Below are 14,950 nucleotides of genomic sequence, written 5' to 3'. Positions count from 1 at the left end.
TTTCCTACCTTTTTTTTTTTCTCCTGCATTCACAGGAGGCAGGAAGCCAAGGCTGTTCCCAAATTTTGCCCCCCCCCCAATCCCTTTTGCCCAGTGTCATTCCAGGTGCTGAAGATCCCCCCTCCTCTCTCTCCCCCCATGCTCAGCACAGCGAGCAGGAAGGGTGAGGAACCAGGAAAACCTGAAATGATTTTTTCCCCCTGGTTTCATAATGAAACGTAACAACAAAAAGGACAAGACAAGAACCTCAGTCACTCCTGTGCTTTGGGCCTGGGCCAAATCAAATTAACTCCTGGTCTGTTTGTTCCATCTGAAGATGATAACCAGGACTTTCAAGTGCCCTGAGCTCTCCAGCACCATCGAGCTGAGATTTCCTCTCCTAGGAGCTGCTCTCTCCTTCTCACTCTGGGGATTTTTTTTGGTCAGACCTCAGCTGCTGTGGCCATTTTTTTGGGCATCAACCCCCTACTTATCAGCACTGGTCTAAGCATGATTTTTTTTTTTTTTTTTTTTTTTTTTTTTTTGCTAACTGGGGAGAAGTTGTTGCACTTCAGAATTATTGTGGCAGCTGGGGAGGCCAGGGAAAAAATTGCCATTAAATTCTAAGCTCTTATTATTCATATATTTAATCATATGTACAAACACTGCATGGCCAGTGTTATTTGTAGTGGTGGGAACCACCTGCTAAGTGCTTTTCTTTAGGCACACAGGAGGTAGCTTTTCTTACTGAGCCTGTGAACAGGTCTCTTATCTTTTTCTGAAAGTATTATATCTAAGGCAGAAAATGCAAGGAAACCATGTCCATCCATTCCCAGACCTCCAGCAAGAGCTCTTCAAAGATTAACACTGAAGCAGAGATATAAATTATAAAAGATACTATATTATACTCATATATAAAGAATAACAACAACAATAACACCACCACCCTAACGACCAGCGTGGCAGGCAGGCGAGTGGCTGCACGTGTCCAGCAAGTGATTTTTTGGGGGATCCCTCCTCATGGAAAAGCAAAATTAACACACCAGGGGGTGACATCCATGCCTCAAAGCTCTGGCACGTGGGGTGACTCAGCAGCACTCGACACAGAGGGGAGCTGGGTGTGTATCCCCTGGGAACCCTCAGTGCTTGGATGCCCAGTCAGGACAGTGACATTTCTCACTCATCCCTTTTGCTTCTCACTTACTATTTGTTAGCAAAGAGGGACAAATTCAGATTTGGGTCATTTACTGTAGCTTATTCTGAACTTTGCTTTCAACTGAAAAGAGATTTCAACACCAGCAAAGTTTCAGTAGCCCCTTTGGAAAGGAGTATTTTACATTGCTGGACAAAACAAGAAGGAAGAAGAGATTGACTTTTTCTAACCCACCTTGTGTTGCTGATATTTATTCTTTGGTTCTCTCGGACAAGCCTGTAATGGGGGAAATAGTTCCTTAAACTCTGCAGTCCCTTTTGGAGCAGCAAGTCTTACTCTGACTTACTCTGCCACTCTTCTTCTGATGAGTATTAAATGGGTTTTTTGTTTTTTTTCATCTTCCACTGGAAATTGGAGATTTCCTGAATGAAGTGTAAATGCACATTGACATGGACATCAAAGCCAAAGTCAAAGCCTTTTCTTTTTCCTGCAATGCTGTTGTGGCTTATTCACTACCAAATGGTTCTGCCTTAATTTTATCAGTTATTCAGCATCCAGGACAGACATTAAAGCTACAAAGCTCAGTCCCAGGCAAGTACAACCACCTACTTGTTGGTAGCAGCACACTCAGCAGTCACCAGAAGGTTTGATGAAAGAGCCAGACACTCAAACCCCTTCAATTTGACATTTTATTTCATTGCAGAAGAAAATCCAACATAGGCCTCATTATGTTATGCATCTTTAATTATAAAAATAAGCAAAGAAAATAACTTGCATCTTTCTCATTACTATGATATGTTTCAAATAACCTTTATATGAACACACTGAGCTTTAAAAATGTAATTTAAACAATAAATAATGACATATACCAGATATGCTCACTGTTTATTCCAGTACTCAGCAAAATAACAACAACAAAAAACAAACAAACCCAAACTCTCTCCCCCTTCTAGGTATCTTTAAATTATAAATACATAATGCAACTTGATAATGGCACAAAACATCTAAAGTGCAAACAAATCACAAGGAGAATCATGCAAACATTTCTAGAGAAGCCCCTCCCCGCCCCCAAGAGAAATCACTTTGCAATGAAGGCAAGATTAAAAAAATAAAGCATCAGAGATTAAATAACATGTGAAATAGCTGGACTTAATCTTGACACTCATCCCCCAGCCCCAGGGGGACCTCTCTCACCTCATTCCACCCACCTAAATCCAGGCAACCCCTCGATGGGAAGGGCTTCTCCCACCTCCGCCGCCCCTGGGTAAGAGAGAGTTTCAAGCCAACCAGCTTTGGGCTGGATGGCAAAAGTTAGACAAGGTGAACCCCTGGGATCTGATGGATGTGCAGCTGCCTTCCTGCTGCAGCCAGGAACACTGGTGGGATGTTCCAGCAGCCCAAGGGTTTGGGGATGCAGCCCAAGATCCCTCCCTCCCGCACCCGGCGCGTTCCCAGCGGCAGCGCCCGGGCGGAGGGGCAGAGCTTTGGTTTGTCCAGGTGATCCTCACCTGTCATCCCAAATTGAATCCAGGGGAATTATTTTCCCAGTCGTCTTCCCACCCGGATTGAAGGGGACGAGAAGCTGACATTCCCCCTGGGAAAAGAAAGCTCACGACGACCCAAAAAAGAAAGGGTTTGGGGCGAGCTAACCCGCCTCCCCAGCCCCAAATCAACGCGATCGACCTTCTTTGGGTTTTCCTAGGAATGGGTGCACAAAGAGAAGCCACTTGCCATGAGGAGCATCTCCATGGAAATCGTGGCTGTGAGATGTCCATCCTGCTTGCCCTGGACGGCACGATTCAGAGTATTAAAAATTATTATTAATAATAATAATAATAACAACAACAACAACAACCACCCTCTACCGTCAGCAACGTGTTTTTTTTGCCGCTTGCCATTTTATGACAGCACTTTTGGGCTACATTTAATGAAGACAGCAAGATTAGCAATGCTGCCACTGCATCTGGTTTCAATATATTAGCAGCAAGTTATTGTTTAAAGGCTTTGTGGTTTTTTTTAAAAAAAATAATAATAAAAAAAAAGATAAAAAGAAGAAGTTATATTGCTTTCGATTTTTTTGAGAAGAAAAATAGATCCCTCCTTGATGAGCTCTCTAACTAGTTGAGCAAGAGTCATCCACTCTGCAGATGGACTCTCACGGGTAGATCTGGAGCATGGAACTGGCCTCGTGGATCACATGCCATAATGTGGCTTTTTTGTTTGGCTCCCTGAAGCCCAGCCTGGCTACTGTGCAGAGCCCGGGGGAGCCCCCGGCCCGAGCAGGGAGGAGAGGAAAACCCCCAGCACACGTGGCTCTGCAGGCAGGCATGGAGCTTCTTCTGAAGCCCAAGAGAATGGAAGGATTTGGGTTGGTGGTTGTTTGTTTTTTTTTTTCCTGCCTTCTCCCAGAAATCAACTTGCTACTGGAAGTTTTTGCCATGTTGGAGCTATGAGATCCCAAAGCAGCTTTTTGTTCATGAAGTCCCCAAACAGCTCTGAAGCACCACAGCTCCCAGCAGCTCTGGGGACACAGGACTGGCCAGACTGTTTCTCTTTTCTTTTCTTTTCTTTTCTTTTCTTTTCTTTTCTTTTCTTTTCTTTTCTTTTCTTTTCTTTTCTTTTCTTTTCTTTTCTTTTCTTTTCTTTTCTTTTCTTTTCTTTTCTTTTCTTTTCTTTTCTTTTTTCTTTTCCCTAACTATAAGAAGAGAAGCTCATTTCTGGCCCTGTCTTCATCATCCCTGTCCTAAACATTTTCTCTCTTCCATTACAAAAAGGCCACAGAGTAGAATGTGAACTCTTGGATATGACAGAGATACTGTTTCCAGGAAAAAAAAACAGAAATAGCTAAGGTACAAAACTAAGTTTATGCAATAAAGTTCTTATATTCTGCTTCTTTTAAGCAGACTCTCGTGGAATTTATGTACAGTACATGACAGATTTTAAAACTATTTATACCACAGTTAGAGCAAGACCTTTAATACTCTAGTCTTAAGACAGGGCTTGGTATTTTTTTTTTGTTTGTTAGATTTCTTTTAAAGCTTTAGACAGTTAAATACAGTACATAGATGTTAGCTTTTAAATACAATGCAAGATTATGTAACCTTCTGACTAGCTTCAACCATCAACTGGCACCTCTTGTAATCATTTCCCTAGTACAAAATGTTCCTTTCCTGATTGGGTGTGTGTCAGGGGGCAGGATGTGTGTGTGAATTTTAACTCATTTTGCACTCTGGTGCCAGGTCGTGGTCACTAGAATCACCCCCCCAGCTAGTGAGTTGGGTAAATCAACGGGTTAAGGGAGCTGTGTTGGAAGGATGAGGATTGTAGGACACTAAGAGACCAGGAATATGACATTCATATTCGTCCATGGCCAGCACAGATTCATAACACGAATTCCACTGATATCTTTAGGATGTGCAAGAGTTATTAGTGCATCTATCATCTCCTACCAGCTTCTGACGAGAGAGAATTAAGTCCTTCTCCCTGCTGCCAAATCTTGGATGGTGTCAGTGCTACAAGACATTTCGAGTTTGGTGTCTGAAGGCCTGACTCCTGTAGGGTTCTCCTTAAGACTAAGATTGTTTCGGGGTATCTTTTAGTGGGAGGGGGGTAAAAAAAACAAAGAGATGGAGACATTTTGACGGCGGGAAAGCTGAGACACCGAACGCAAGACCCATGCAAGAGTTTTTGTTCCAGAGGAATAGAAAATCTTAATGCCTAAACCTAAAACCAGTTCCTGGTTGTTATGAAAACTAGCTACAGTACACTTGGTTTGGGTGCATTACTCTTCAGCTTTGGTAGTGCTTAGCATCCCTTGCACACCCAGCGTGGCTCCCCCGGGCATTAGGTGCTCTCGTGGGAGCTGCGCTTCGCGTGGGCCGGGCTGGGCGCCTCACCTCGCAGGTTCCTCAGGTAGAGTTTGAGCTTCTGAGGCTCTGAGATGCGTCTCCGGGTGAAGTCGGCCCGCGGGTGCCCCTGGGAGCAGTGGTCAGCCTGCAGCAGGTGGAAGAGGCTGGCCATGTTGGGCCCGATTTTCTCCATCAAGCTGTCCTTGATGGTGTTGACGGTCTCCTCGTCACACTCCAATAAGCTTCTCACCAGCTTGTTGTAATACCTGCACCAGAGTTACCACCCGTTATTCCACGGCAAGGAGACAAGGTGAGAGCTGATCTCGAGACAGGAGATGGTGAGAATCAAGAGTTTTAAAGCTGTTCAGATTGGGTACGAAACGGATTTTCCCGCCGCGCGCGCCGGACGTTTCCTCCCTGCATCTCACAAATGCCCTGACCTGGAGCTGCTGGGCCCAGGAGATGGAGAAGGGACACAGCCTGTTAAACAGGTGATGTAACCATCCCAAGGGTGCAGCTGCTCCAGCTCTGGGAGGCAAGGCTAAAGGCAGAAGGGATTTGGGTGCTCCCCGGGTGGGTGGGGAGGGAGGGGAGAACAAGGACCTCAGGCGACCCAGGAGTTGGCTTCAGTGGGTGTTTTACTCTCTGCTGAACAACCTGAGCTCCTAGAGGTTTAGGAAGAAAAATAATGGCATCTTTCTAACTGACAGATACTGCCCAGCACCAGACAGGACGGGACACCAGAGAGACCACTGGTCTGAGCCAGCAAGACCCTTCCCTTGAATGGATCATCCCTCTGGAACCCTTCTCTTTCATCCCTCTCCCTTCCCCTCCCTCCACAGCCCTCTGCAATGGACCAGAAGAGGCAGAAGCAAACTCAGCCCCACTCAGAGCCTGACAGATGCCTGTATTTCTGGGGGACAGACCTTTAGGACACACAGTCAGCTGTCACTTCCAACAAGCTGCCCGTGCATTAAATCCCCAGCGAGGACCTCATGCTTTGCCCTGTTGCTGCTGCCTTCCAGCAGCCTTGAGTACCTGTTCCCTGCCCCAGGAGGGAGCCAGGAAATTGTGCTGATCTGTTTTCCCCGAGCTGCTTGAGCCAAGTGGAGAACAGTGCTCCCAAGGAGTGATCCTCCATGGGGCTGTGGTAGACTTGGCACTGCCCTGCCTGCACGGCTGGCTTGGGCAGGGAAAGCACAGCTGGCAAGTGGGACCCTGCTGAACATCTTCCCCAGGAGAGAAAGTTGGGAAAAGAGGAGCAGTCCCTTATTTGCTGGGCTACTTCTGCCTGAAAGGAGATGGGGAACTTATTTTAAGCCTTTAAGGTCACCGTGACATTTTTCCACAGGAGTAGAAAAGAGAATAACCTGCAGGTGGAGGAGGGGAAGGAAGAGGGAAATGAGAGTTCACATTCAAACTCCTTTCCTAACACTCAGCTCTGGCCTTTCGAGCTGGTGGTGAGGTCAGGTGAGGTTAAAGATTCTGCTGCACTTGAAGTACAAAAGGACCAGGCTCTGGCACAGTGGAGCACAGTGCAAGCACAGCTCACCGTGCTAATATGAAGGTCTGAAGTGTGCACAGCAGTTGATGATGAACACAGCTGTGTGAGCCATGTGTCCAGCTTGAATCAGTCCTGCTCCAGCAGGGCAGGAGGAGCAGATCCTGTCCACCTCCCTCCGCTGTGCTCCTGTCACACAAACACAGCCTGGTGGTTTCCAGAGCTGGAGCTGCCATCAAACAGCTCACAAGTGCCTTTCAGTAGCTAGACTGCAAGCAAAGTCAACAAGACTTTCCTCTCCTCCTGCTCCTGCCATGAGATTAAATCACAGGAAGATGCTATGACCTTTAACTACTTCCTCTCGGTGTCCCAGGCCAAGTGGCACATTCTTATTCCATGGCTATGTTGGGACAGGGGCTGGGAAAGCAGGATGCTTTGGAAGACCTGAGTGTAAACTATTAGCTGGGAAATCCTGCTGCTTTTGTTACTCAACATGTCATAATATCCTCTGGCTCCAACAAGGGCTGGTGGCTGCGGGGGAGGAGTTCTCTCCACCTTGGGCAGTCACCAGCTCTGCTTCAGGCCCTGTCCTCTGCAGAGGAACGTCCCCAGCACGTCCAATGTCACTGCAGCCTCCCTCCCTCATGTGTCCACACGACCCCCCCCCTTCACCCCAGTGCCCCCCAAGGGCAGTTTAACTCTACAACCCTTTGTGTGAACTCTTTCAGCCTGACAAACAGTGACACCACAGAGCTGCCTGCTCCTCGTCCCAGCCCTCAGGGGACACTCAAGCAAACCTCTTCCAAATGTGCTTGGGGGGGGGGGGAAGAGGGGAAAGACACACAAGTATAATTTTCCCTTTCCCACAAGTATCATTTTCTGGATTTATCTACAATAGAGTTTTCTATAAGGAATCCATGCTGGTCAGAGGTGCAACATCCATATATCACTCGTGTAGCTGTTCTAGGACAGGTCTGGAGGCTTCTAGATCAAGTCCAACAGCCACCCCAGAGGAGCTGCAGTATTCACCACAGCCAGCCCACATCTTAAACTGCAGCTCGCTCTGCTTGCACTCCAATTCTAGACCATATTTACTCAAACTGCTCAAAAAGATCCCTTTTATCCCAATCACAAGACTCAGCACTGATTGTTCCAGGATTGAGAGGAAGAAATCCCTGCCCTTGCAGCGTGACTGCGCAGACTGCAGCAGCTCCCTGAAGCCTCTCCCTGTCCCTTGTCCTTGGAGGATGGGGACAGGGCAGCTCAGTGCTCAGATCAAGCTCAGAGAGCAGCATGATGTGCCCACTCCTGCAGGCAGCCTTTGCTGGACGGAACAGGGATGAAGACAACCCTAAAAGAGACCACTAAGAACACCAGACTATCCCCAGAAACGTGAACTACGGGATCACGGCAGAATAAGGTTACAGAGGAGCCTGCCTGCTGTTCCCTTCAAGCTTTCCTAGTTCCTCATATTGCCAGGGAAAGTCAGAGGCCAAAGCCTGGTTTGTGAGGTGCCACAAACCCCCAAACAGGGGTTGCTGAAGAAGTGAATGAAGGTGCAACAGCTTGTGAAGCTCTGAAGTGCTCGATACTCCAGTGATGCCACCTAAATCCAACTGGTTTGGTATTTAAAACCTGTTTGCCATCCTACTGCATTCGAACCAAAAAGAGCTAACACTGAAACCAACTCCAGCCTTTGAGGTCACGTCTAGCTAGGTAATTTTATCATTCTCCCCTGGAGATGTTTATAAATGTCTTCACCAAAAAAGAGAATCAAAAGAATGCTGGTAAAACTTCACAAGGCTTTGAAAAGGCAGAGAGCATTACTCAGGCTAAGCTGTATTAGAGCTTGTAAGAAGTTAGTCATGGAACAGAACCCCAGACTGGTTTGGATTGGAAGGAACCTTAAAAACCATCTAGATCCAACCCCCCTGCACGGGCAGGGCCACTAAGTCGCTCCATTCCTTTCTCTGCGCCTCGCGCGGTTGCACATCATTCCGAACTCCACCTACCTGTTTGAGAACTGGTGTGGAAGCTGGACCACCTCTGTGATGGCTTCAGGATTGCGCCTGGCGATGCCACACATGTCCAGCTTGCTGTAGCACTCCTCCTGCACCTCCGAGATCATCCTCTGGAAGGTGGAGCACCTCCGGATGGCCAGGAACACCTTGGACGTCACCCCGTTGGCGATGCACTTCAAGCTCTCCTTCACGAAAGCTTTTCCCTGGAAACAGAAGGAAAACCTTCAACTTGCAAAGAGATTTCAGAGGAAGGGACAGATCAACAGATACTCTGCTGGGGCTGGCTGCTATTAATTGCCCTTGCTGCAAATTCCAGACCTGCTGGAGATCCCTAACCAAGCACGGCAGGGAACTGGACCCTAAAGGCTCATGATTCTTGCACAGTTTTAGTCACAGCAGTTTCAGCTGGGATGCAGGCAGCCCAGGGAGAACAGCCAGCTCCTCATTCCAAAAGATTTAGGTTAGATCTTGGGAAGAAATTCTTGGCTGTGAGGGTGGGGAGACCCTGGCCCAGGCTGCCCCGGGAAGCTGTGGCTGCCCCAGCCCTGGCAGTGTTGAAGGGCAGGTTGGATGGGGCTTGGAGCAACCTGGGCTGCTGGGAGGTGTCCCTGCCCATGCAGGGGGTTGGATCTAGATGGTCTTCAAGGTCCCTTCCAACCCAAAACCATTCTATCATCTATGATTCCATGATCTCTCTGTGACCGTGTGAGGCCCTGCAGCTCCAGAGAGGCTGATGGGGCTGAGCTCTCCCAGGCCCAAAGACTTCCAATCCAAACCCCAGCCCTGCGCCAGGTCACACAGTCAGAAGAACATTTATATTTCCTCCTGAAGAGGAAACTTAGCTCTCCTCCCCACAGAAGGCTCCCTGCCAAGTCCTCACACATGGCACACAGCATGTGGAAAACGGACGGGAGAAAATAAGTCCCGAAGGATCCGTTTGTAGCCAAAAACCAAAACCATGGCTCAGAGCAGCAGGAAGGGCTGCAAGAAGGGAAGGGTTAAGCCTGCACAGACCCCATCTCCACGAGGACAGAGCCATGAAGGCATCCATTCAGCACAGCAGTTAAGCAGGTGCTTTGGTGGACTTGCCAGAGCACTTTTACTGAACAGGAAGACGAAAAGGGAACCCTGAGAGGGAGGTATTATTCACACCCCCTTTCCACTGGTACCTGAGTGTCAAATTTAGCAGCACTGTAGAGGAAGGACTTGCAGATGTCATACATGCCATCCGTGTCACACGTGGAGTTCTCCAGGCAGGCAAAAGCCCCGCAGCCTACCTGGAGGGCACTGTTCAGGCAGCGGACCACCTCGGCTGCCAAGAGAGACACAAGAGTCAGGCACCCACACAACACCCTCCTCCAGCACAACTGCAAGGCAAGCAGTGGCCTTCTTTGCTTTTTGGGGCTGGGGGAAGAGGGGAAGAGGGAGAGGGAAGAGGGAGAGGAAGTTGTGAAGTCATACAACCCACCGCCAGCAAATCGAGGAAGAGAAAATACCAAAACCCCCTCGGTTTGGTGAACTGCAGATTAAAAGCAGCAACACCTTTGGGTAGATGGAAGACTTACAGGTCCATCCCAACCTAACTCTGACTGCATGTGGCCACAGTCGTCTTCTGAGCTCCTCTCAAGAAGGCAGAAGTAATGAGGACGGGTGGTGAGGTCTCCTCCAGAGCCTCAGGTAGAGGGGAGGTCAGAGCTCACAAACCTCCCCTGAAAATGAGCCTGAAGAGATGGCAACTGCCAAGAAGCTGGTGTGAAACCTGCACACGCTGCGAGGAAGAGCTGGTTTTTGCTCCCTTTGGAGCTGTCTGTGCTAAAAAGCACGAAGCCCCCAGAAATAACACTTGAGTTTGGGTGGCCAGCAGCAGCACCCACGGAGGGCTTGAAGGAGCAGCTCGGTGCTCAGGACTGACCTGGTACCAGGCAGCTTGCAGGCATAGCCAGGAAAGGTCACAGTGCTGAAGATTCACAAAGAAAAGGGACATTTGGGCAGAGAAAGTTAAGGTAATGGAGCTGAGCATGTATAATTAAAATCATCGAGGCAGGAGTTAAGTCTGAACAGGAGGGGTATCCATGTCATCCTGTCTTTTTTAGTGCAGATACTGTGCATTTTAACAATGAATCAGCAGTATTGCCACATGATTGCCCTGAAATTAGGAGGGATTAACCTTTTTTGGGCAGCTGAACATCTGTCCCCTTATGTGTCTGTGCAAAGCATATTCATTACTTTTGCAGATCATGTTACCAGACATTCTTTAGGAAGAAATGCAAACCCAGCTCAAGATCCTAGGTGTGGGAAAAGTGAGGATTTGCATTTCGTGGCAGAGAGCACACCTTTTTAAGAGCTAAGTTGTAGCCTGAAGACATATCTCTCTAAGCAGGATCTTCACAGAAAAGAGGAGGGGGAAAAAAATTATGAAATTTAAAAAAAATAATAAATCACCCAATTAACCCCTCCTCATTCTCCACTCTTGCTGACGTGCCTGAAGGGAGAAATATTTGGTAAGATCATCCTCTCCCCAGTTCATAACCTCCCCATCACACAAGTCATTCCCCTGATTATGTTTCCACAGGTTCAAATTAGAACTTTGCTTTCAGCAGACTTAGTATGCATTAAGCTTTTATTGTTTTAGGCACGGTGCAAGAGTGAGACCCTATGTTTCTATAGCAACCAAATACAAAAGGAAATTGAGCAAACACCCTGCTATAATGCTGCAGAGCCTTGCAGATCTAAAATAAGACATCTGTTAATGAGCTCCAAATTAGAGACCTAATATCTTTTCAGTATACTAGAAGACAGATTTTTTAATGCCCATTGTTCAAGACAATGTGTCTAACTTATCTCAGCATCTATAGTGCACAAAGTAGAGACATCCAGAGCTGACTTGCCAAGCCATTTTTTCCCTTTACCCATTGTACAAGCAAGTTTGCTAAATGTCACAATTGTATTTTTATGGTATCATCTAACTGATAGCAATCAAGTTTTTTTGGCAAAGACAGGCTAGCAGTGGGCAGCTCCTAGGTTACTGCATTCTTCAAAGTCACATATCTCTCTTTGAACTGACAGATGTTTGGCGGAACGACGGTTCCGTCCAATTGCCACGGATTTGAGCAACTTCCTAAAAAGCAAGAAATTCCACACCAAAGTCAAGATACATGCAAGGAGGGGAGAGAGAGAGAGAGAGAAAAAAAACCTCTATGGAACTCATTTAGTAGATGGGGGAGGAGGAGAGAGAATGGATTGCATCCTGCAAGCAGATCACACACCGGTTCCCTGCCCCAGCTCCTGAAAGGAGGAGATTTTCTTCTCCAGCTCTGCACCCATCTCCTGAATCCAACCCTTAGATTAATATTTGATCCTACCAGCAGTTAAGTTTAGAAGCAGCAAAAAAAGGAGAAAGAAAAAAAAAGAAAGAAGGAAAAAAAATATAAGGGGGGGGGGGGGGGGGGGAAGAGAAGGAAAAAAAGGAAGGGGAAAAAAAGAAGGGAGAAAAAAAGAAGGGAGAAAAAAAGAAGGGAGAAAAAAAAAAGAAGGAAGAAAAAGATCCTAAAAAGAAAAAGGAAAACGAGCAGTAGAGAGATCTGAAACAGTTTAACACATCAGGGCTGAGGCTCCAAGCCCTCCTTGCTGGGTGTTACCTGAGTTCTGGGCTGCAACCCTGGGTTTCCTGGGGCTCACAGAGTCATTCTGTTCAGCTTCATAGGACGCAGACGCACTGATCACCAGCAGCAGCAGAAAACCAGACTTTAGGAGCATTCTCTGACAAGTTTCCACTAAGTGTGGGGTTTGGTTGGTTGGTTGTTGGTTGGTTTGTTGGTTTTTTTTTTTTTTTTTTGGGGGGGGTGGGTTTTGGTTTTTTGTTGGTTTTCTTGTTTTTTCTTTTTTTTTTTTTTGGTCTATGTGTGTGCTCTCCTCTCTCTCTCTCTTTTTTCCTCTTCCACTTCGGCTTGAGCAAAGATGTGGATCTGGATACGGGGCTCCCAGGGAGAGAGAGAGAGAGAGAGGAGAGAGGAAGGAAAAAAAAAAAAACCAGGCAGCTCGGGAAGATGCAGCAGCCCAGCTCGCCTGGCCCGTCTGGCTCCTGCTGGCTGGGGGACCAAGAGCTGAGCCCAGGGCTTTTATAGCCGCCCTTATCGGTCCCCCCGCCGGCTGCCCAGCCAATCGGGAGCAACTGGGCAGAGCCAAAGGCAGACTGGACTCATTCAAGCCCCAGAAAACTGCAACTTCACAGGAAGAATATTTTCCAGCCAATTCCAAGTACCTGCCAAACAACAATAACCCAAAAAGTTAAGCTGGGGAGAGGCGGTGGGAAAATCCTTCCCCCCCCCCCCCCCCTCCTCCAACCACCACCACTTCCCGACTTCCTACGGATAATTGACCTCAAGGAAATGACAGGGCAGTCCTCAATCTTCCCCCTCCTCCCCCCCCCCCCCCCCCAAAATAATAAAAATATCACCTGCCCTTTAAGAAAAAGATCTTTTCCCATCCGTTCAGCAGTTATCCCAGCTGCTGGGAAGAAGGGAAAAGGGGCTTTTGGCCAGCAAGGGTTTGACCCCCAAGCTCCTGGGGGGGGGGGGGGTGGGGGGGGTGGTCAGAGCCCCCCAGCCAGGCAAGGGGGGACGTACCTGTGTGCGTGCAGATGGGAGGCATCACCTCTCGCCTGCCAAAGCACGTGTGAGCAGCACTGAACCCAGGTACAAACACACCACCCCTCACGTAGGCACATGCAAATCTACCCTCTTGGTGCCTACAACCCCATTCCCTGTCCACAGCATTCCTCATCTCCCCCCTTCCCTTCGCACAACCCCATCCATACAAACCCCTGCTCTCAGACCTCAGCCTTGTCCTGCTTTTACTGCTTCCCAGTCAAGCTCAAGGAACAATTTCATTATTTTTTTTTTAGGTGTTTGGTGGTTTTCCTGCTTCCCCCCCCACCTCAATCCTGTTTTTCAGATTTCATAACGGGAGGAGGCACCCTAATGCTTGATTTAATCTTCATTTTAATAGGCACATAATGAGGATTAACACACTAGAGAACTGATTATTCTGTACACCAGAGACAATTTAAGGCTCTGAGGGATGAAAGTATAAGTATTAAGCCTTAGAGCTGAAAGGAAATCGGGAAGGTGCAGGGAGAAAAGGAGATTTAGAGATAAAAAATGACAAGTTCCTGCAGCTCAGAAGAAGTCAAAAGATTTAGCTATCAGATATTGCTGATCAGAGACGAGATAGCTGCTTTGGGATCTGGAGCAGGCTGGATTCTCACTCGGTTATCCCCACAATCTTCTCCGTGGAAGGAAAAACTACCCTCCCCTCTGCGGTGCCAGGCAAGGCAACGGGGCTGGGATAGATCCCTAGACCCATCCGTGGCCAGAAATTCCCTTGGGATGAGCCAGTTTGACAAATCTCCTTGAAGTGGAGGTGCAAAAAAACCCTGGTCCTGTGGGCATTCAGGCAGGCTTATGGGTGGCCAAATTGAAGTCAATCAGGAAGCAATTTAAAGAAAAACAGAAGTAGCCTCTTCCTCAGGGCAGCTCCAGAACTAGTGCCCGCTGCTTTACCTCATCCCTGTCTATTTTTGCCCAGGTTTGACAGCTCTGACTGTGACAACAGGACCACTCTGGTTCCTCACCCCATCCCTGAGATCCAGTTTCTTCCGAGAGGGGAGCTTTGACAGCTCCTTTTGGGCTGAGCAGCCCCGTTCCTGTTGGCATATTTGGTGTCAGCTTCACTTGGAACAGGAACAGGAGCGAGGTTGTACTCCTGCCTTGGGGTCAAAATAACAGCTGTGCCAGATGTTCCAAGAACATTCAAAAAAGCACTGAAACAGAAGGGTTTCGGGTTTCCTCTCAGTTTTGTGACACTGAGCCAATTTCATTAAATAAAGAAAAGAAGAAGAAGAAGAAGAAAATACTAATAAAAAGAAGCAGCAGCCCCTCAAAAGCACTGTGGTTTCTCTACTTACTAGGACGGGTCCAGTTTGCAAGTGAGAATAATCCCATAGGGTTTGATCCTGATTAAATCAAAAGCAACTCTGGCATGGACTTCAATGGGGGATGAATCACCCTTCTATCTAAGTCCTGTTTGGAGTGGAAGCATTGCGTTTTCCACAAAATTGAATTTCAAACTCCAAGCTCCATTTCTCCACCCCTTCACCCCCAAGGTGAACATTCCGACTTGTCTTTTTTAATGTTTCAATCTGAACTGAAGTCGTTTGCAAAACAAAACAGGTTGTCCTGGCCCTCCGAGCACGTATACATCCTGATTTGATTCCAAGTACAAGGAAAAATTAGTAACAAGTAGTTCCTCTAGATACTACAATTCTTCCAGCACATTTTCTGTTCTTTCTCATATCATTATTCCAGGGCCGATTTACTCCTTTAGGGACATATTTGTACCTGCCACATATTTTTAAAGCAACCTGTTTGAATTGTGGAGAGCAGGAAGA

General features: G+C 47.5%; 1 protein-coding gene across 1 annotated transcript; it reads right to left on the bottom strand.

Annotated features, from left to right (window-relative positions):
* Positions 1-3,684: 3,684 nt before the first annotated feature.
* On the bottom strand, positions 3,685-12,576 carry STC1 (stanniocalcin 1). The gene is made up of 4 exons (XM_051640944.1): positions 12,141-12,576; positions 9,672-9,814; positions 8,494-8,705; positions 3,685-5,246 (listed from the first exon to the last, which is right to left on the bottom strand). Exons 1-4 carry the CDS (start codon positions 12,256-12,258, stop codon positions 4,976-4,978), a joined length of 744 nt encoding a protein of 247 aa, XP_051496904.1. The 5' UTR covers positions 12,259-12,576; the 3' UTR covers positions 3,685-4,975.
* Positions 12,577-14,950: the final 2,374 nt, after the last annotated feature.

This window comes from Apus apus, chromosome 26 (assembly GCF_020740795.1).
Source record: "Apus apus isolate bApuApu2 chromosome 26, bApuApu2.pri.cur, whole genome shotgun sequence".
Classification (NCBI taxonomy): domain Eukaryota; kingdom Metazoa; phylum Chordata; class Aves; order Apodiformes; family Apodidae; genus Apus; species Apus apus.
Note: the sequence above shows the minus strand (reverse complement) of the source record. Positions and strands in the feature narration are given on the sequence as shown.

Excerpts from the sequence above, each read along its gene's own strand:
- STC1 (XM_051640944.1), bottom strand. The coding sequence starts at position 12,258 with ATGCTCCTAAAGTCTGGTTTTCTGCTGCTGCTGGTGATCAGTGCGTCT. Across the intron at positions 9,815-12,140 it reads GGTTGCAGCCCAGAACTCAG|CCGAGGTGGTCCGCTGCCTG; the intron begins GTAACACCCAGC and ends CTCTCTTGGCAG. Across the intron at positions 5,247-8,493 it reads CCACACCAGTTCTCAAACAG|GTATTACAACAAGCTGGTGA; the intron begins GTAGGTGGAGTT and ends ACTCTGGTGCAG.